The sequence below is a fragment of the Mobula hypostoma genome, chromosome X2 (genome assembly GCF_963921235.1).
Source record: "Mobula hypostoma chromosome X2, sMobHyp1.1, whole genome shotgun sequence".
NCBI classification, from domain to species: Eukaryota; Metazoa; Chordata; class Chondrichthyes; order Myliobatiformes; family Myliobatidae; genus Mobula; species Mobula hypostoma.
In genome coordinates, this window is record NC_086129.1 from 23,893,308 (window position 1) to 23,915,571 (window position 22,264).

At 41.6% G+C, this 22,264-nt stretch overlaps 1 protein-coding gene across 1 annotated transcript in view; it reads right to left on the reverse strand.

Moving 5' to 3' along the window:
- Nucleotides 1-22,264, reverse strand: part of fez1 (fasciculation and elongation protein zeta 1 (zygin I)) — a 76,743-nt gene that overhangs the window by 18,676 nt on the left and 35,803 nt on the right. The window contains exons 3-4 of the mRNA XM_063038446.1: nucleotides 9,157-9,258; nucleotides 1,328-1,478 (exon numbers count right to left, since the gene is read on the reverse strand). Of these exons, the coding sequence (XP_062894516.1) occupies nucleotides 1,328-1,478; nucleotides 9,157-9,258 (253 nt within the window). The remainder of the gene's footprint in view (nucleotides 1-1,327; nucleotides 1,479-9,156; nucleotides 9,259-22,264) is intronic.

Sequence of the window (22,264 nt, forward strand, 5' to 3'; positions counted from 1 at the left end):
CCTTCCAGGGTTCCTGGATCACTCCCACATCCCAAAGATATGTTAGTTGGTACTTGGCCACCATGGATTGCCACTGGTGTGCAGGTAAATGGTAGTTTGTAGGGTGAACCCGGGCTGCTGAGCAGCGAGGTAGCAGTTCTACTACATGCTCATCTGTGATGCCTTCCTTAGCTCAGGTGGTGTTATGATCACTCAGTCAAATTCTAGTCAGTAACTCACACCTGGACACCAATAATTATCTGTATAAAATGTATGAATTTCCTCAATCATATTTTAACCCTTAAAAGATGGAGTTTTCCATCAGGTTGAGAGCACCTAAGTGTGAAAACGTCAATAGCATACATTTAAATTCCACAGTAACCAGATCATTCTGGCAAGTGTACATCATGATACATCTACATTCTGACCTGGAGCCAGGAACTCTTAGATGTTTTTCAGTCTACAAAGTTCCCTCATTAAGCTGTTTCCACATCTTTATACTTTAATCACATTGTCCTTCACAGGGATAAGGAGTGACCTAGCTACAGAATCATGCATGATGGGTTACATAGTATTTGAAAAGCAAGAGATACTGCAGATCCCGAAATAAAAATAGAAATGCCGGTAACACTTAGCAGGTCAAGTACCACTTGTGGAGAGAGAAGCAGTGTTAATGTGTTTCAATGATAATCATCTCCCTTGATCTGAATTGTTAAGTTTTCTCACTCTTGGTATGCTGCCTGATCTGCCAAGTATTTACAGCATTCTCTGTTTTTTTTAAAAACAATGGACTGGATGGTCTATTTCTTCAAACACACAGATGTGAGAAAAGTGTCCTAAAATTGGATGTAAATAGAATTAATCTTTTTTAAATTCTGCCTTATGAAAACAAAAGGAATCAAACTTTCTCAAGCACTTCTCTCATACGAGGCATGCTGTTTCGATTGGTAGTTTGAAACTTCCCCACTGATCAAAGTGAACTAAGGATTAGTTCTGATGATCTTGAAGGTGTTCATCCTTATGACTTTTACATTTCTCTTTTGTTAGGTAAGGGCATTAAGAGACAGGAAATAATGAGATAAAATGCAGATTAGCTATGGTCTCATTGAATCTAATGAACAAGGCTTGGGTTAAATGGTCCCTCCTATTTTACATTTTTATTCTATAACTCCTTGTGAGCAAAACGTGAGTAAACTGCCTACATATGCAGTATAAAAGGAGCCTGCAATCGTGAGGTGTGTACATCTGGACTACTCTTAACCTATCAATCTAGCCAATTTTCAGTAAATCATGGGAGATGGGGGTTTGTCCCCATCTCCAATGTAACATCAATATGCTGAAACCTTACCTTCTGTCAGAATGTTATTGTTACTGCAGGTGGGTGGTTTCAATGCTTGGACCTCCAGCGAGAGGACAGAGAGCTTGTCGGATTGTGATGGAGTCTCTTCAACTTCAGGGTCAGGGGAATTCTGCATCATTTCTTCAATCTCCTCAATGACCTGTGGGGTGATCACATGATGCTAATCCCAGAGATTCTGCAACCTTCAATTCTTTTCAATTGTCATTTTTATTCCTCTCAAAGAACTCTGTGACTTTCTGAAGTTGACTGCGAGGTCAATGAGTAGATGCATTGTCAGGTGTGCTATGGACTCAGGCAGAGTTATATGCATTCTAGTTCCAGTTAATCCTGTGCTGGAATGAAAGTTGTACTACAGTGGTTTCTGTAACAAAAGTCTCACATCATCACTTAGAATTTTACTTTCAAGATTCTAGCCATTAGCCTTTGTTCCTCTATTTTCATTTTGTCTGTAGTTGTTCAAGAGCTCTTTTTTTTCTTCTGGTGTTCCTCTCAATGAAACACTACTCACCCTTGTGCTATGACCTGAGCAAACTTAAGCAAAATAAGTTTAGCCATCCAATATGACAGTGACAGGCCTCTTCCACAGCCACATCATGGATACCAAAGACAACCTATGACCTCAAAGTTCAAAGTAAGTTTATTATCAAAGTACATATATGTCACCATATACTACTCCGAGATTCATTTTCTTGCAGGCATTCACAGAAGAACAAAGAAATACAACAGAACCAATGAAACACTACACAGAGCAGCGGCAATCAGCGGTCGGAAGCGTGAGACGATGTAGCTCACTCAGGTATGTCGATTAAGTACACAAGGCATCGATTTGCGGCAGTTTGGTGTTTTGAGCAGCGCCAATCAGCGATCTGAAATGTGAGAGGACATAGCTCACTCACATTCACTAATTGAGTACGTAAGGCATCGATTCGTGGCAGTTGGGGGTTTTGAGCAGCGGCCAATCAGCGACCCGAAGTGTGAGAGGACATACCTCACTCAGGTTCACTGATTGAGTACATAAAGCATCAATTCGCGGCAATTTGGTGTTTTGAGCAGTGGCAATCAGCAATGAAAAGCATGAGAAGATGTAATTCACTCAGGTTCACCGAGTGGGTACATAAAGCATCAATTTGCAGCACTTTGGTGTTTTGCGCAGCAGCCAATCAGTGACTGGAAGTTTGAGAGGCTTCAACAAGGAGAGGCGAAAAAGCAGTAGGTAGATATTTTACCCCCAGTTAATTTATCGTTTCCTCCTTTATATTTGTAATTAGAACAATAGGGATGCCAGGCAAGATAGCTGAATGCTCCTCTTGTGGGATGTGGGAAGGCAGGGAGAGCGCCAGTGTCCCTGACGACCACATCTGGGAGAAGTGCGTCCAGCTGCAGCTTCTAACAATCTGTATTAAGGCGTTGGAGCTGGAACTGGATGAACTCCGGATCATTCAGGAGGCTGAGGGGGTGATAGAGAGGACATATAAATAGGTAGTTACACTCAAGGTGCTGGGCACAGGAGACTGGGTGACAGTCAGGAAGGAGAAAGGGGTTAGGCAGCCAGCACAGGGTGCCACTGTGGCCATCCCCCTGATCAACATGTATATCACTTTGGATACTGTTGGGAGTGGTGACCTAGCAGAGGAAAGTTACAACGGTCAGGCCTCTGGCACTGAGACTGTCTCTGTGACTCGGAAGGGAAGGGGAGAGATGTGGTGATAGGGGATGCATTAGTTAGGGGAACAAAAAAAAGATTCTGTGGACAAGATCGAGATTCCCAGATGGCATGTTGCTTCCAAGGTGCCAGGCTTCCAGGACATCTCGGATTGAGTCCTCAGCTGTCTTAAGTGGGAGGGTAAGCACCACCGGTCATGGTCCATGCAGGTACCAATGACATGGGTAGGAAGAGGGATGAGGTTCTGCATGGGGAATTCAGAGTGTTAGGTGCTAAGTTAATGGGCAGGAGTTCCAGAATAGTGATGTCAGGATTGCTACACATGTCATGTGCTAGTGAGGCCATAAGTAGGAAGATCATACAGTTTAACATGTGCCTAAGGAATTGGCATAGGAGGGAAGGCATCAAATTTTTGGATCATTGGGCTTTCTTCCAGGAAAGGTTGGACCTGTATAGAAGAGATGGTTTGCACTTGAACTGGAGGGGGACTAATATCAAGGCGGGAAGGTTTGCTAGTGGTGCGTGGGGGTGGGGTTAAACCAGAGTGCCAGAACAGATAGTGGAGAGGTTGTGGAGACAGATGTTGTTAAGACCTCAGACAAAGTCAGGACTCAAAAGGTTGAGTTGGTGTGGCTAATGTTCTGAGCTGTGTATATTTCAATGCAAGTATTGTAGGAAGTGCAGATGAGCTCAGGGCATGGATCAACACATGGAATTAAGATATTGCAGCCATTAGTGAAACTTGGTTGCTGGAGGGGCATGACGAGCAGCTCAATATTCCATGGTTCTGGTGTTTTAGACACGACAGAATGGGAGGGATTAAGGGGGAGGGGTGGTGTCAGGGAAAATGTCACGGCAGTGATCAATCAGGACAGACTGGAGAATTCAACTATTGAAGCTTTATGGGTGGAACTGAGGAATAAGAAAGGTATGACCATTTTAATGGGACTATATTACGGACCACCCTACAGTCTACGGGATTTGGAGAAACAAATTTGTTGAGAGATCACAGACTGTTGCAAAAAACATAAGGTTGCTACTAGGTGATTTTAACTTTCTACATATTGACTGGAGCCAACAAGAGAGTGTGCAGTACTGGATCTGCTGTTAGGGAATGAGACAAGGCAGGTGACAGAAGTTTGTGTAGAGGAACACTTTGCATCTAGTGATCACAATGCCCTTTGTTTCAAAGTAAGTATTGAAAAAGATGGGTTTGTCCCACAGGTTGAGATTCTAAATTGGAGAAAGACCAGTTTTGATTTTATCAGAAGGGATCTGGCAAATGTGGACTGGGACAGGCTGTTTTTCAGCAAAGGTGTACTTGGTAAGTGGGAGGCCTGCAAAAGTGGAATTTTGAGAGCACAGAGCTTTTATGTACCTGTCAGAATAAAAGGTAAAGCTAACAGGTTTAGGGAACCTTGGTGTTTGAGAAATAATGAGGCCCTGGGAAAGAAAAAAAAATAGGAGGTGCATAGCAGGTATAGGCAGGTAGGAACAAATGAGGTACTTATGGAGTATAAGAAATGCAAGAGAACACTGAAGAAAGAAATCAGGAGGGCTAAAAGAAGGCATGAGGTTGCCCTAGCAGACAAGGTAAAGGAGAATCCTAAGGGATTCTACAGATATGTTAAGAGCAAAAGGATAAAAAAGGACAAACTGGTGCTCTAGAAGATCAGAATGGTAATTTATGCATGGAACCAAAAGAGATGGGGATGATCTGAAATCGATTTTTTTTGTATCAGAATTTACTTGGGAGATGGTCAGAGTCTATAGAAGTGAGGCAAACCAGCAGCGAGATCATGGACCCCGTACAGGTTACAGAGGAGGTGGTGTTTGCTGTCTTGAGGCAAATTAAGGTGGATAAGTCCCCAGGGTCTGACAAGGTGTTTCCTCGGACCCTGTTGGAGGCAAGATCAGAAACTGCAGGGGCCCAGCAGAAATGTTTAAATCATCCTTAGTAACAGGTGAGGTACCAGAGGATAGCTAATGTTGTTCCGCTGTTTAAGAAAGGCTCTAAAAATAATCCAGGAAATTACAGGCCGGTGAGCCTGACATCAGTGTTGGGAAAGTTATTGGAAGGTATTCTAAGGGACCGGATATATGAGTATTTGAATAGACATGGACTGATTAGAGATAGTCAGCATAGCATTGTGCATGGTAAGTTCTATCCAATCAATCTAATAGAGTTTTTTCAAAGAAGTTACTAGGAAAGTTAATGAGGCAAGGCATTTGTCTATCTGGGTTTTAGCAAGGCATTTGACAAAGTCCTGCATGGGAGTTTGGTCAAGAAGTTTCAGACTCTCAGCATTCAAGATGAGGTAGTAATTTGGATTAGACATTGGCTTTGTGGGAGAAGCAGATGGTTACTTCTCTGACTGAGGGTCTGTGACTAATGGAGTGCCGCAGGGATCGGCACTGGGTCCATTGTTGTTTGTCATTTGTACCAGTGTTCTAGATGACAATGTGGTGAACTGAATCAGCAAATTTGCAGATGACACCAAGGTTGGGGGCGAAGTGGACAATGAGGAAGACTATCAGAGCTTGTAGTGGAATCTGGACCAGTGGAAAAATAGGGCTGAAAAATGGCAGATAGAATTTACTGCAGACGGTGTTGCACTTTGGTAGGACCAACTATGGTAGGTTTTGCACAGTAAATGGTAAGGCACTGAGGAATGCAGTAGGACAAAGGGATCTGGGAATACAGGTCAATAATTCATTGGAAGTGGCAGCACAGGTAGATAGGATGGTAAAGAAAGATTTTGCCACTTTGGCCTTCAGAAATGAAAGTATTGAGTACAGCAGATGGGATGTTAGGTTGAAGTTGCGTAAGACAATGGTGAGGCCTAATGTGGAGTATCGTGTGCAGTTTTGGTCACTTGCCTACAGGAAAGACATAAATAAGGTTAAAAGAGTACAGAGAAAATTTACAAGATGTTGCTGGGACTGGAGGATCTTAGTTATAAGGAAAGATTGAATAGGTTAGAACTGTATTCCCTGGAATGTAGACAATCGAGGGGAGATTTGATAGAGGTATACAAAGTTATGAGGGGTATAGATAGGGTAAATGCAAGCTGGCTTTTGCTACTGATGTATGTTGGGTGGGACTACAACTAGAGGTCATGGGTTAAAGGTGAAAGATGAAAAGTTTAAGGGGAACCTGAGGGGAAACTTCTTCACTCAGGGGATCGTGAGAGTGTGGAATGAGCTGCTGGCACAAGTGGTGCATGCGAGCTCAATTTCAAGGTTTAAGAGAAGTCTGGATAGGTACATGGATGGGAGGGATAGGTACATGGATAGAGGGCTACAGTCCCGGTGCAGATCAATTGGGAGTAGGCAGTTTAAATGGTTCACCATGGACTAGATGGGTGAAGGGCCTGTTTCTGTGCCGTACGTTTCTATGACTCTATGACAACAAAAACTGACAACCAAGAAATGTGCAAAAGAAGACAAACTGCAAGTACAAAAATGAATAAATAAGATAGCACTGTTGAAGCACAGAGATAACTTGCTGGCAGCAAACACAACTATTAACAGCTTTATTAATCACACTTTTTCTTGAAAGCAATCACTGCAGTCAATGGCCTGTAACTTCCCTTTCGGAGTCGAGCTTCTGAATCGTTGTATGACCAGGCATTTTTGCAGTGTGAGCTGAAGTATTGAGGGTGCAGGACAGTTGCACCGTGGCGTATATGGGCTGGATCGAGGTGGCGGGGCCCCGGCTCATGAACCAGTGTTTGGCTGCTGGAGTGGAGAGGTGTTTTAGGTGGCAGAACCAAGTTGAGGCAGTGGGTCCTGGGCCTGAGAGCGTATCGAAGCAAGCAGGGTTCGAGTCTGAGGGTGAGAAACTGCCTGCTTTTTGGCTGATTTAAGCGCCGGGCCAAATTGAAAAGGTCAGGGGTGTCAGGACCAGAGCAGAGCAGTGAGCCGGTGTTCAGCTCACTGCTCAGCGAGGTTTACTCATCTCTGTGCTGAACTAAGGCTGTGGCCTCCATCTAACAGGCTCTCAGATTGGCTGCGACTGGCTTTGTAGCTGTGGAGTCACTTACAGTTCTGAATGTTAATTGGTTATTTGCCTACTTTTAATGGTTGCATGATTTGTATTTTTTCCCCATGCACATTGGGTGTTTGATGGTCTTCTTTTTTTTGGATTCTATTGGGTTTCTTGGTTTTGTGGCTGCCTGTAAGGAGACGAATCTCAAGGTTGTACAGTATATAGTATACATATATTGATAATAAATGTACTTTGAACTTTCCTTGAACTTAACTTTAAGTAGCAAGATAACAAACTCAGGAAAATCTGCAGATTGTGGAAATCCAAAGCAACATACTTTTAAAATGCTGGAGGATAGATAGATAATACTGAGAAGATGATTTGTAGAGTCCTTGAAAGAGAGTCCATAGGTTGTGGAATCAGTTCAGAGTTGAGGTGAGTGAAATTGCCCATGTTGGTTCAGGAGCCTGATGATTGAAGGTTAACAACTGTTCGTGAGCCTAGTGGTATGGGACCTCAGACCCCTGTACCTCCTTCCCAATGACAGCAGTGAGAAAAGAACATGGCCTGGATGGTGGGGGTCCTTGGTAATGGGTACTGCTTTCTTGTGGCAGCACTCCCTGTAGGTGTGCTCGGAGGTAGGGCCTACTTTTTGTAGGCTTTTCCATTCTTAGGCATGTTGTTTCCATGCCAGCAGTCAGGATACTCTCCACTGTGCATATATAAAAGGCTTCTTATCTGTCCTGACCTGATGGAGCAATTTCCTCCACAATCGCTGCCTGACCTGAGTCCCTCTAGCATTTTGTGTGTGTTGCTTTGGATTTCTCTTGTGTTCGCCATTCTCAGCCCTTACGCTAGCTTGGATCGAAATGGTTTCCTCTTCTTAGTTAATGATTGAGGATGGAATTTCATTAATATACCAGAATCAACCCTCCATCTCACATGCCAATCTCATGAACAATGATGGCTGAGTAGTATTTCTGTCCCACCTCCGGCTTTCAGAGAGAGTGTTGCTTCACTGGGCTTTTATCACTTCTTTATAGCATGTGGTTGTTACTATTTAGCCCAGCATTTTATATCAGCCCCAAACTAATGTTCAACTCAGTGGCTTGAACTTAGAGCAGCAGATCCTCTTCTCTTTTGGTTACTTAACAACCACTTTATATGTAACAACAGTATTTTATCATCATCACCATTTTAAATCTTATCACAACAGACTATTCGGTTCGCTGGCTTGTATTTGAGTCCAAGCTGCTGTGGTGGGGTTATTGCTGGACTATGCACACCAGTACTCACGACCATCTACAAATGCACATTTGCGAGCATCCTAACAAGCTGCATCACTGCATGGTGCAGGAAATGCACTGTGGTGGACAGGAAGGCACTACAACTGGTGGTTAAAACTGTCCAGCACACCGCCAGCACCAGCCTGCTCACACGTATATACAGAGGGGTGCTGGAAAAAGGCAGCAATATCATAAAAGATCCCACGCACTCTGCTCATTGAATGTTTGTCCCATTCCAATCAGGGAAGAGGCCGCGTAGCATCCACAGTGGGACTACCAAACACAAAAACAGTTACTTCCCCCAAGCCGTCAGGCTGCTCAACACCTCCGCCCGCTAACCCACCCCTCCACACCCGTAACCACCACTACTTTATCATTTCCTGTCAGAGTCATCTTGTGCACAGGCACTCCTGTACCTAGCATCCCTTTATGTACATACAACCACCCTGTGTATATAAGATAACCTTATGTATTTATCTTTATTGTGTTCTTTCTGCTTATTGTGCTTTTTTTAAATGTTGCAAAAGATCTGGAGTAACAATCACTTCGCTCTTCTTTACATCTGTATACTGAAGAATAACAGTAAACAACCTTGAATCTTGAATTTAAAAATACCTTCAGATCAGTCATCCAGGCCTTTGAATTACACCAGTAACTATGCCTATAACCTCACAGACTGAAGAGTGAAGCATCAGCTGGGGCTTTGAATTGAAGGACAGATTGTAAGGATGGGCAGTATTGAATCATGGCATCTGGCTGCACTAATGAACTAAAGCTGCTTTTGATATGGGTGATTTCTCCTGTAAATTTGGCAATATTTGGTTGTCGTTTCATTTCGTTCCTGTGGGTGCATTTGTTATTGGCTCTGAAGATCTACCTGCTCGGCTGTGAAGAGAGGTTCCTCACTTGTAGAGGACACGATGATGTCCAGCTTCTCAATTAACTCTCCATCCTCGGTGATGCTATCTTTGTCACTCACCTGTAAGATGCAAAAGGAAAGGTAAAAGTAGAACTATTCGCTGTCATCATTCAACTTAAGTTTTCTTCATCCCATGAATTAAGGCTTACTTGATCTAGTCCCCCCACCACCCCAGAACATTTGAATTCCTTTTGCACTTTGTCTGTTTACACCTTAGTTGTCCAAGTACAGTGCACTTTCTCTGTAAATGTAACACTATATACAGTCCTGATGATGGGTCTTGGCCTGAAACATTGACTGTTTATTCCCCTCCATAGTCACCCCTGTCTGCTGAGTTCCTCCAGCATTTTGTGTGTGTTACTCAGGATTTCCAGCATCTGCAGAATCTCTTGTGGTTATGCTATATACAGAATTCTGTTATTGTTTATCCTTTTTGTATTACATCGATGTACCTAAATATGGAATAATTTGTCATGCAAACAAAAGCTATTCACTATATCTTGGAACATATAATGATAATTAACCAGTTACCAATTACTGTATTGAAACAACTCTACAGTATATACCTAATGAACTACTTCCCTTTCACATGTTAATAAAGTATTGCATTGGAAGTGGGAGGTTTTTAGTCCCACTTTAGGGACCTGAGTTTAAGGTTTTGCACATCAGGATATCACTGAAGGCATGTTACACCAGCAGAGATTCTGATATCAAATGAGATGGTTAACCAAGCCCCCACCAAGACACCACCACAAAGAATTTCAAAGGGAATTCTTGGTATCTCAACCAATATTAATCTCTCAACTAATATTAAAAAACTCATGATCACATTTCTGTTTATGGAAGATGCTTCTCCACAAAATAACTGGAAAGTTCTCTGCATTACAACAGGCATTACACTCAGAGAGGTTTCTCATGGGCTGTAAAGACTTTAGGGACATCCAAAACTGGAATGTGTGGTGACACTTCTGGGCTGCCCCCAGCACATCATTGGGTGTGTTGGTTGTTAATGCAAAAAACACATTTCACTGTATGTTTCAAAGTACTTGTGACAAATAAATCTTATTTTAATTTTTTTTTTGAAAACTGACAAAGCCTTGCTTTGATTTCTCTGCAACGATGCCAAGACAATAGATTTGATGACTCCAATAGGATATAAATGCCAGGTTCAGGAATAGTTGTTACCCTTCAACCATCAGGTTCCTGAACCGGCGTGGATAACTTCACTCACCTCAACACTGAACTGATCACTGAAAACAACTTAAGGATTCACCTACAAGGATTCTATAACTTGTGTTCTCAGAATTATTTATTTAGTTACTTAAAAAAAATTTCTCAACTCAAGCTAGTAAAACCTGAGGTACTGGCATAGCCAAGCACACTCATTTCTCAATTGCTAGGAACTCTAAGACTATTCTAGTGGTGTTTAGTATTGTGGGTTTCTGGAGATTTACATAAATATTGTGATATAGGCCTAATTGTTTAATGTTATTTGTGTAGTGACTTTGGGATGACACCAGTTGTAGATATTACTATCAGGACAATGTATATCCAGTTCATGTTCCAAAGTCTTTCAATTTCTTCTTTTAATTCTGCATATTTCTGGTGTTTTTCACTTATTGATTTCTGTATGTTGTGTGTATTTGGAATGGCTATATCTATTAAGTAAGTTTTCTTGCTTGTTTATCCTGTAATATTATATCCAGATAGTAACTATGGATTGCCCTATCTGTACAATGGATCGGTTGTAATATAATTTGTGGGATTCTGACTCTAAAACTGGATCAGGCTTGTATTTATAGTAAGGTATGGTGTCTTTTATGAGTTTGTATCTTAAAGCAAGATTTTGGTGAATTATGTTTACCACATGATTATGTCTGTGTAAGGAATCAGATGAATTAAACTCTTTCAGGATCCTGTAGTGTGTTGGATTGTTTCTGGTTTCTTTTGGCATTTTCTGCATTTATCATCCTGAATTTGTTAGTCTCTTCTTACATACTTTCAAAATTTTTGTGTTGATCACCTGGTCCTGTATTGATATAAGAAACCCTCTGTTTCTGGGAAGAGGTCTCCTACTCTGAGCCAGGTGTTCAACGTTTCCTTGTCGACATCTAGTCTGCTCAAATTGTGCAGATGTCTTCCATGGAAGAGTATGCTCTCCATTGGTTAACTCTTTCTTCTGCAGTGATAATTTCTTCATTTTTCTGGGTTGTGCTTTCATTTAAGTTTAGTGGTGTATATTTCTTATCAGAATTGCATATTCTCGAGTGGAATGCTGAATCCTGTTTTCATTGATGAAAATATACCCTTAGAAGTTTTACCTGCCTGTTCTGTACATTTTTTATGTCTGTTATTCCTCTTCCTCCTTCTGTCCAAGGTAGTGTTAATCTAAGTGTGTTCAAGAGTTCATGGTGTTTTCTAAAATTTGTCATTTCAGTTCTTATTTTTCTTTGTAAATTTTCCAGATCATTTTGACCAATGTATTTTGCCAAAAGAATATGTTAATATGGGTATAGTGAATGTGTTTACAGGTGTCCCCCGCTTTTCGAACGTTCGCTTTACGAAACCTCACTGTTACGAAAGACCTACATTAGTTCCCTGTTTTCGCTTTCAGAAGGTGTTTTCACTGTTACGAAAAAAAAGCAGCGCGCGATAAAAGGCAGCTCGCGCCCCGAACAGCCGCTCTCCCCGGATTCGGAATGACGTTCTAGCCGGCATTGCTTAAACTCGTGCCTGTGAGCAGCCGTTAGCGAGGTGAGTTCTATGGTATCGGAAAAGCCTAAAAGAGCTCGTAAGGGTGTTACACTTAGTGTAAAACTAGACATAATTAAGCGTTTCGATCGTGGTGAACGAAGCAAGGACAAAGTGAGTTTGGCTTGTGGAAGCTGACGAAGATGATGTTGAAGAGGTTTTGGCATCCCATGACCAAGAACTGATAGATGAAGAGCTGATGCAATTGGAAGAAGAAAGGATAACAATCGAAACCGAATGCAGTAGCCAACTGAACATGAAGCAACTGCATGAGATTTTCGCTGCAATGATAAAGTACGACTTTAATTTTGAAAGGGTACATAGGTTTAGGGGATATTTGCAAGATGGTTTGAGTCCTTACAAAGAACTGTATGATAGAAAACTGCATGAGGCTCAGCAGTCAAGCAAGCCTTCCACATCAGCCACAGCAGACTACAAACCTCGACCTTCGACATCGAGGTGGGCAGTCATAGGAGAAGATGAGCTGCCTGCTCTAACAGAAACAGATGACGACGAGATGACACCCCAGTGTCCCACCACCCCAACACCCAGGCCGCGGACAGATACCGATTCGTGGAGAATGCAGCAGTAGCCGGGAGACACACAGCACATCTTGAAGAAAAAAGCCAAAATAAACGTGCTAATTAATTAGGTGCCGCCCGACATGTAATTGTCGGCCCAGATCAGAGACGACGCAATTGGAAATCGGCACTGATCTGGGCCGACAATTACGTGCCGGGCGGCACCTAATTAATTAGCATGTTTATTTCAGCTTTTTTCTTAAAGATGTGCTGTGTGCCTCCCAGCTACCGCCACCCCTGCATGCTTCGCGGCAATATATCGGTCGGCAGCCTGGAGGGTGGGGGCCACTGCACCACCCCAACCTGCGACCATCATCAGTGTGCTCGGCGCTGAACCAATTCTGGTAAGTGATACTATACTGTAGATACATTATTTCTACTTTATATAGGCTGTGTATTTTTACGTGTTATTTGGTATGATTTGGCAGCTTCATAGCTTAAAGGTTACTGGAGAGCGCTTGCGCCGAGTTTTTGCTGACGGTGCTTGCGTGAGATTTTCGCTACAGAGAACAGTGCAGTAATGATTGTGGAAAAGTATTTCTACTTTATATAGGCTGTGTATTTATCATATCATTCCTGCTTTTAGTATATGTTACTGTTATTTTAGGTTTTATGTGTTATTTGGCATGATTTGGTAGGTTATTTTTGGGTCTGCGAACGCTCAGAAAATTTTCCCATATAAATAAATGGTAATTGCTTCTTCGCTTTACGACATTTCGGCTTACGAACCGTTTCATAGGAACGCTCTACCTTCGGATGGTGGGGGAAACCTGTATTGCCTTTGTTATATTTTTACTATTAAGCTCTGTTTGGCAGCCTTGAAGTAAATTCTGTTGAAAGTTTTCCCTTTATTGCACTATGATCAATTTTCTTTGCAAGTTGCTATCCCAGATACTTATATGTTTCATATTCATCCATCGATTGTATTATACCCTGCTGCTCTGTTTTATATTCTGCTAGCTCTATTGCATGTTTGTTTATGTTTAATGTTCTACACTTATCTAGTCCAAAGTTCATGTTTATATCTTCAGAAAATAGTTCTACTATTTGAATTAATTGTTTGAGTCTTACTGTTGAAGGAGCGTATAATATCAAATCATCCATTTATAGAAGATATGTCAAGGTATAATTCATTTGGTTGTATCTGATTTGATACACTATTTTCATCTGATTCAGTAAATTAGAGAGCAGGTTTAAAGCTAGACAAGACCATAGTGGGCTCAGGGTGTCGCCCTAAAAAATGCCTAATTTTTTTTGTTTTTCTTGTATTTGTACAGTTTGTCTTCTTTTGCACATTAGTTGTTTGTCAGTCTTTGTGTGCAGTTTTTCATTGATTCTATTGTATTTCTTTGCTCTACTGTGAATGCCTGCAAGAAAATGAATTCTCAGGTAGTATATGGTGACATATACCTGTATGTATCTTGATATGAATTGACTTTGAACTTTAAACTAACTGCAGTATTTGAAGCATCACTGGGACAATGTCAGTTACAGTACTACCTTCTTTCAGCATCACTGCAAAGAAGAATGTCATGTGATTAACCCAGACTGGCCACACCTACAACTGTTTAGCTGGGACATCTGTGCCTAATCACCTTGTGTATCTGTGTAATCACCACTGCAACATCTTCAGCCAAGGAGATCTTGGTTCAACTGACAATGCAGAAGGGCATGCTAGAAACAGCTCCAGGCATATGTAAAACTGAGCTGTTAACCTGATGCAACTGCAACGTTGGAAAACAGCCTGCAATAGACAAAGTTAGGTGATCTCACAACCAATGGGCTGTGTTCTATATTTGTTTAAGCAATTTCCCATATTTCCTTACAACATAGGGGACCGTTTACTCTCAAGGCAAAAATCATCAACATCACTCTCCCTTTCGTTTCTCTGTAATCTATTCTCTCACTCACACATTAACACCCTGTATTCTTCCACCATGGTCACAGCTGCTACCTCACCTGCTGAGTTCCTCCAACACAAGAGATTCTGCAGATGCTGGACATTTTGAACAATGCATACAAAACATTGAAGGAACTCGTAAGCCAGGCAGCATCAATGGAGGCAAATATACAGTCGACATTTCAAGCCGAGACCCTTCCAGCACCTTGATTTTGGCAAGTACTATAAGGTAGTCAATTACAGTAACCTGCCTTCTGGAAGATTAACACATTCAGGACAAGGCAGACTAATTGACAATTGATTCCACTACCAGCTCACCTTAGCTGCCATGAGTATAATGTGCTAAATATGTCACAGGCAGCCACGTTGGCCATGCCAACAGTTACCTCGCAAACTTGCTGCTCACTACTCACAGAGGGAGAAAGGGAGAACAGAGGCTTCATAACGCATTGGTCAGGTTGCACTTGGAGTACTGTGAGCAGCTTTAGGCCCCTTATAGAAGAAAAGATGTGCAGGCATTGGAGAGACTCCAGAAGAGGTTCCCAAGAATGATTCTGGGAATGACAGCGTTAACATATGAGGAGCATTTGATGGCTCTGGGACTGTACTGCCTAGAGTTTAGAAGAACAAGGGTGGATCTCACTGAAAGCTATGGAATTTTGAAAGGCCAAGATAGAGTGGACGTGGAGATGATGTTTCCTATAGTGGGTGAGTCCAGGATCAGCGGGCACAGTCTCAGAATAGAGGGACATTCATTCAGAACAGAGTTGAGGAGGAATTTCTTCGGCTAGAAGGCGGTGAACCTGCGAAATGTATTACCACATAAGGCTGTGGAGGCCAATTCATTGGGTATATTTAAAGCAGAGGTTAATAGGTTTTTGATTACTAAAGGTGTCAAAGGTTACGGGGAGAAGGTTGGAAAATGGGGTTGAGAGGGATAATTAATCAGCCATGATGGAATGGTGGAGCAGATTTGATGGGCGGAATGACCTAATTCTGCTCCTATGTTTTATGGTCTAACAATCAAAGCGTCCTCGTCAGTGCTGGCCACATTTTATAAAATGAATATATAATGGAATAGCACACACTTATCCTATGCTGTCACCACAGTGCAATGCTAAGGGAAGGCTGTACTGATGGGGATTACAGCTTTAAGATGAGATGATAAACCAAGTTTGTGTCTTCTCTCTTAGGTCTTTTTTAAATATCCAATGGAATGTTTTCTCAGCAAAGTGGATCAGCTCTCACAAGTGAAATAATCAACATATACACCCAACCAGAGTGTTTAAAACAAAATACACAGTGATAATCACACTGCTGCTTGTCAGATCACCAACAGCAGCCACACTGTGACCGTACTTCATTGGCAATAGAGCACATGGTATCATTGCAAGGTTGTGCAAAATGCTAGTCTTGAGCGATTACTTATTAAACTGTTTCCACAATGCTGCTGAATGAGCACAACTTGATCCATCACAGCAAGAAAGAAATTCACTCTCATGCCTCATTTATTTCAATCAGTGAGCAGAAGTGGAATTCGCATTCTGAGCTTAGGTGTCCAGAATGAACAGAGTGGAAGCTGAATACAGTGATGTATGTGTGCTGAAGATTTATATGTTCTGGAGTCATTGCACTGTGAAAGAATTCAAGTTCTAGCTTATTATTGTCAACTATTAACAATTTTCATTTCATGAAAATTAGCTTTTTCAGCAGCAGCACAGTATATGATAAATATCAGTTAATATAAACTTAAATGAACATAAAATAATGATTTAATGATGACAATGCTACAGATAATGCAAAATTAAAGGAAGTACACTTGCCTGCTGAGTATCAGGTGAGCTCAAACACACAAGCCAGAGATTTTGCAGAGCCACAGACTGTTAACTTGCGAGGTGCTGAAACCAACAGCCTAAATGCAGCAGTATTACGTCAAATTGCCAGATTGTGTCAAACCCGGTTACTGAGGCTGAGACAACACTTAAAGGAAAATGAGTAGAATGACCCTGTCCCAGGTTCCCTTTCACAATCATTCTCAATTTTATGTAATATTTGCAATTTTCAGACTTGCCTTAAAGCTGGGATCCCAAGTCCAACTCCTTGGTTTCTTCTTCCTTGCCCAGAATGTACACGATTTACTGTCTCTTCCTAATCGAATTCTGGTGGAAGCTTGTGATGGGGATACACTAGAAAGCCTTGTGCTAATCTAATGCTAATTACATTCTATGCTAATTGGTATGGCTCTTGTACCATGTGCAGGGGCTGCACAGCTGGCCTTACTGAGGTTGGCAGTAACTGCCTTTAGCCCTGTGCTCTGCTTTTCCTCACAGGACAATGTATCCTTTCTAATCCCGTCCTGCTGCTGTCATTTGGGAAGCGATGATCTGATCTTGTTTGCAATCGATCAAAATAAATCTAAAAATATTTTTCTGTCTCTCAAATATTTAACATGCTAGTGAGTCTGCAACAGTGCATATACACTCAGTGGCCATTTTACCAGGTACAGTGCCTACTAAAGTGGCTGTTGAGTGTATATTTGTGATCTTCTGCTGCTGTAGCCCATCCACTTCAAGGTTTGAAAAGTGCGCACACCACTGTTGTAACGGGTGGTTATTTGAGTTACTGTCGCCTTCCTGCCCTTGAATTAGTCTGGCCATTCTCCTCTGACCTCTCTCACTAACAAGGCATTTTTGCCCACAGAACTGCTGCTCACTGGATGTTTCTTTGTGGGTTTTTTTTTCACCATTCTATGTAAACTCTCGAGACTTGTGTGTGAAAATTCAAGATCAGCAGTTTCTGAAAACCACATACCACCCCGTCTAGCACCAACAATTATTCTACAGTCAAAGTCATTTAGGTCACACTTCTCCCCCATTCTGATGTTTGGCCTGAACAACAACTGAACCTCATAACAATGTCTGCATATTTTTTTTTAATTGAGTTGCTGCCATATGATTGGCTGATTAGATATTTGCATTAACAAACAGATGTAAGGTAGCCACTGCGTGTATAATTTGATATTCTAAAACACAAAAACAGGACTTCTATCCAATATGTTTGTATATTGTTGATGTCCTAATTAAAATCTTTGTTTACCTATTTCATCTTACCCTAACTTCTAAGTTCTTTTCCATTCATTCAGACTTTTAGGAAAAGTAAGACAGCATGTGGGAGCTGCATTACTAAACTTCAGGAGTGACTGATATTGATAAAAGGAATAATCTCAGTAGCAATGTGGTTACCCTTGCTTCTAAGTCAGCAGGTAACAGGCCCGGGGATTGAATCGGTTGCTGGTTTGCCAGAGGTTCAGATCACATTGAGAGAACTTTGTAATAATATCTAATTCCAATTCCTATAGCTCTGTAAATTTTTCCATTTCCAGAATGCATACCCCTTCAAAACTGATGATGAATCTGTTTCCATTGTCCCAACTTTGCATTAACGGCTTTTCTAAAGTCTTTCAACTCTGTACCATTATAGTAAATCCCTTCTGCTTCCTCTCCAAGGTCTTGATATGCTTTCCAAAGGGCAATTCCCAAAATTGGCTGCAATCGTTTCACCGAGGACTCATGTTTTATAAAAGTTAAGCTCAAATTCAATGCCTTATTCATAATGTCAAGGATCTCTTTAAATGGTCTCCTCAACCACTACGGACATCTGATTTTCTTTCCACAAATGCTGCCTGGCCTACTTAGTTCCTCTTGCGTTTTCTATTTTCTGTTTTTTATAATGTTCACTCAGTTTTTCTTATCCTACTCCTCACATCATGTCTGTTGGGCAAGCACCACCATTTTACAATTAACAACTCATTACTCAGACCCAGAAGTTTAAAGTGCTGGAACCTACAACCATTAGTTCCTTTCAACTCATTCTATCACAGTCCCTTTGCTCTACATATCCCTTCCCCACATTCTCTCCTGTCTCTCTCATTTCCAGTTCCAAAGAAGGGCTGCAAATCCAAATATTTGATTGTTTTTCTTTCCACTGTTGCTGCCTGTTCTGCTGATTTTTTTCCATCAATCCTTATTTTTGTTTCCTATTGCCAGCAGCTGTTTTTTTTTCTGTTTTGTTTTCCAAATCTGAGACAAGTGGTAATAATAGCAAAAGAAAACTGCAGATTAGAAATTTATCTTCTGTGATGATATCCTGAGTTATTCATTATGGACTGTGCTTTTAAAAAGAGAGAGAGAGAGAGAGCATGCAGCTGTACAGCACAAACAACTTGTTATTGAGAAAGAGAGAGGCGAAAACTGCTCACAGTTTGTTTGGAATTTCTGCAAGGACACTGGCAGCTTCTGAGTTCCTACAGATAGAGAAGGGAGGAACTACTTGATGGACAGCTGGTGTGCAGCACAACAGTACTTAAACCAGCGTAATTGCTTGTTTCACAGGACACGCAGATGCACTGAGGTGTGGTGAAGTTACCACCATCCTGTTCAGGTGCCCACGAGTGTGGGACTGAGGATCGATTGTGAGGGATCGATCTGTGATCATTAGTGCGTGAAAGAGCGACCTTGTGGAGTCTACCTGTGTGTCTAACCTTTGCCTGGATTGGTAGACTATCACTTGAAGACGGTGCTCTTAGAATTGGTTAAGTTTGGCTAACTTGGAAGTTTCGGAGGACAACAGGAAGATCAACAGCATCAGCTCACCTGAAGAACTAAACATCTCTCTCTCTCCATCACTACTCAACTAGATACCACGAACTGAACTGATTCCCTTTACCCATCATCGTAAGACTGTATCCATTTATCCCTAGGCTTGAAAAAGCTTGGTTTTTATATTCCCACACTTATATATATAATCATTGCTAACCTGATTGATATGTCTGAATTTTATTACTGTATTGCGTAGTTACTAATAAATGAGCATTAGTGAAAAGCAATACCAGACTTCAAGGTGTTTTCCATTTCTGCTGGTTCTTTAACCCGTCATTGGGTATGTGACACTTCAGTCGTAGACACTATATACACAGTATTGAGGTAGCGCAATGTTGCTATGTGTTGTCCAATCTGACCTCACTGAAACCAATACAAGTAAATCTCAGAAGTGAGTGCTGTCTCTGGCAGCTATTATACTACACATGGAACACAAACCAGTAAAGCTGAATTGTTCAAGCAGCTCATGCAAAACCAGAGCTTCAAATGGATTCTGGAGAAAGGTCAGCGCTGTCATTATGAATAATGACCAAATCAGCGAGGTACTGCTTTTCTGTATGTGGATTGATGCTGAGGTTTTATAAAGCATTGGTCAGACAGCACTTGGAGTATTATGAGCAGTTTTAGACCCCTTATCTCAAAAAGGATGTGCTGCCATTGAAGAGGATCCAGAAGAGGTTCATGATAATAATCCTGGGAACGAAAGGGTTAATACATGAGGAGAGTTTGATGGCTCTGGGCCTGTACTAGTTGGAGTTTAGAAGAATGGAGGGGGTGGGGTATCTCACTGAGACCTATTGAATATTGAAAGGCCTAGACAGAGTGTAAGTGGAGAGGATGTTTCCTATAGTGGGTAAGTCTAGGACTAGAGGGCACACCTTCAAAATACAAGGACGTCCCTTTAGAACAGAGATGAGGAGGAATTTCTTCAGCCGGAAGGTGGCAAATTTATGGAATTCATTGCAACAAATGGCTGTGGAGGTCAAGTCATTGGGTTGACAGGTTCTTGATTAGTCAGGGCATCAAAGGTTACAGTGAGAAGGCGGGAGAATGGGGTTGAGAAGGATAATAAACCGGCCATGATGGAATGGTGAAGCAACCTCGATGAACCAAATGTCCTAATTCTGCTCCTATGTCTTATTGACTTCTGGTCTTATGTCTCTGATAGCCCACTAAATATTAATATTTACAGAATACCATAAACTACTCTTTCCCAAGAACTCCATATTGACATTCAACTTGTTGGACACAGTTTCAGCTGAGAATTTCTTTAGTTGTGTTCCTTTTCCACTGCTGTCACTTTGCACAATGTACGATGGCATCTTGAGACGTGTGAAGACAGGGTAAAGGAAAAAAGAGGGAACAGCTTTCAGGAAATTCCAGGTCATTGATTCCTTTTGCAATTGATTGAGTTCAGAGTTTCAATTTTAACAGATTCCAAAGAAAATTGGGACTTCTCTTCCCCATCCAACATAACTTGTACGGAATATCTCTCCAGGATTACACAGAGGGGGAAAGCCCTGCAAACACTGAAGCTCTGTCTCTTCTTATACTTCTCCTGTGGTTGATTAAAAGCCCAATTAACCCATTCTGATATGTACACAGTCAGACGATAATGAAAGAAAACAAATGTCATTGGTGACATAAGACAATTCTGCTTCCTCTTCTTCTTTTGCCCCACCACCCCTACTTGGGCATAGGCCACCAACAGCAGCTCCCCGTTTTCTTAGTGTCTTCTTGGCGAAGATCCTTCCTCTCGGCATTTCTGTAGCTCTGAGTTTTTACAGGATAAGGTTGCTAGCCCCATGCCCAACCCCCCCTCCTTTCACAGCTGGACTTGGGACCGTCCATAGCGGAGTTGACATAAGACAATGCATCTGAAGATTTAAAGCACTGAACCAAACTAAAAAAAATCTCTATAAAAGACCTAGAAATAAGTGATCCACCCACTTATCTGGTGTTAAAACAGCAGAGTAGGTCACTTTCCTTGCTGTTTGTGGATGGCACATAAAGAGCAAGAATCTTAATTGCAGGATTCAAAGAACAGCACGGCCAGGTTTCTCTGTGTAGGCTTGTGTTGAAGCTGGCGTCGCCTGTTTCAGTGCAGTGTTCCCTGTTGATGTGCTGCCATTTCTCACATTTGTCTGCATGAATCACTGCAGGGGTGATGGTTCTAAACAGACCTTAAAGGGAATTAACACAATAGAAGCAATGTTCTTCAGGCCACAGAGGAGCCTGCAATGATTTAATGGATTCTGCATTGACAGGACTAGGGTTGGAGAATATGCCCAGGTGTACTGAAGGACATATGTTTATGCATAAACCAAGGAGACTCTCTAGTATTGCTGACAGGTTACAATGATGCAAGTGCAGTCTCTGACTATCTGATGGAGACACTTACAATACAGGCAAATACCTGCGCTCCCCTCTGCTTGTTCCTGTGCTTTGATGGAAAGATAAAATTAAATGTCTCCTTGAGTATGTAGTTTGGGAGATCTTCCTTAAGCAGCCATGAGCCGCTGTGCGCTGTGGCAGAAACGACCAGCAGCTTGAATTTTTTTTTATAGGTACGTTTTTGTCTTGTGACACTGAAAGAGACCTGCTTAGTTTCAAATACCTCTCGAAAGATCATGAATCTGGAAAGCTGAGAGTGGCTGTAACCTGACCATGATGGAATTGAATATGAAGTCTGAATCGGTCACAGATGTCAAAGATACATACATATTTGTATATACTGTATATTGTACAAAAATATTTGGAAGCCAGTATAGAGAGATCAGACAATTCTGACTAAATTAATAACTTCTTCAAAGATCTCACACAGACAGAATGGGTTAAATGGACATTAACCCATTGGGTGCAGTCTCTGTTACAAGAGAGAAGGTGCTCAAAAAGTTGAAAGACCTAAAGATACGTAAGTCACCCGGACCAGATGAACTGCACCCTAGGGTTCTGAAAGAGGTAGCGTTAGAGATTGTGGTGGCATTAGAAATGATCTTTCAAAAATCATTGGACTCTGGGATGATGCCATAAGACTGGAACATTGCAAACATTACTCCATTCTTTAAGAAAGGAGGAAGACAGCAGAACGGAAATTATAGACCAGTTAGCCTGACCTCAGCGGTTGGGAAGATGTTGGGAGTCAATTATTGAGGATGAGGTGATAGAGTACTTGG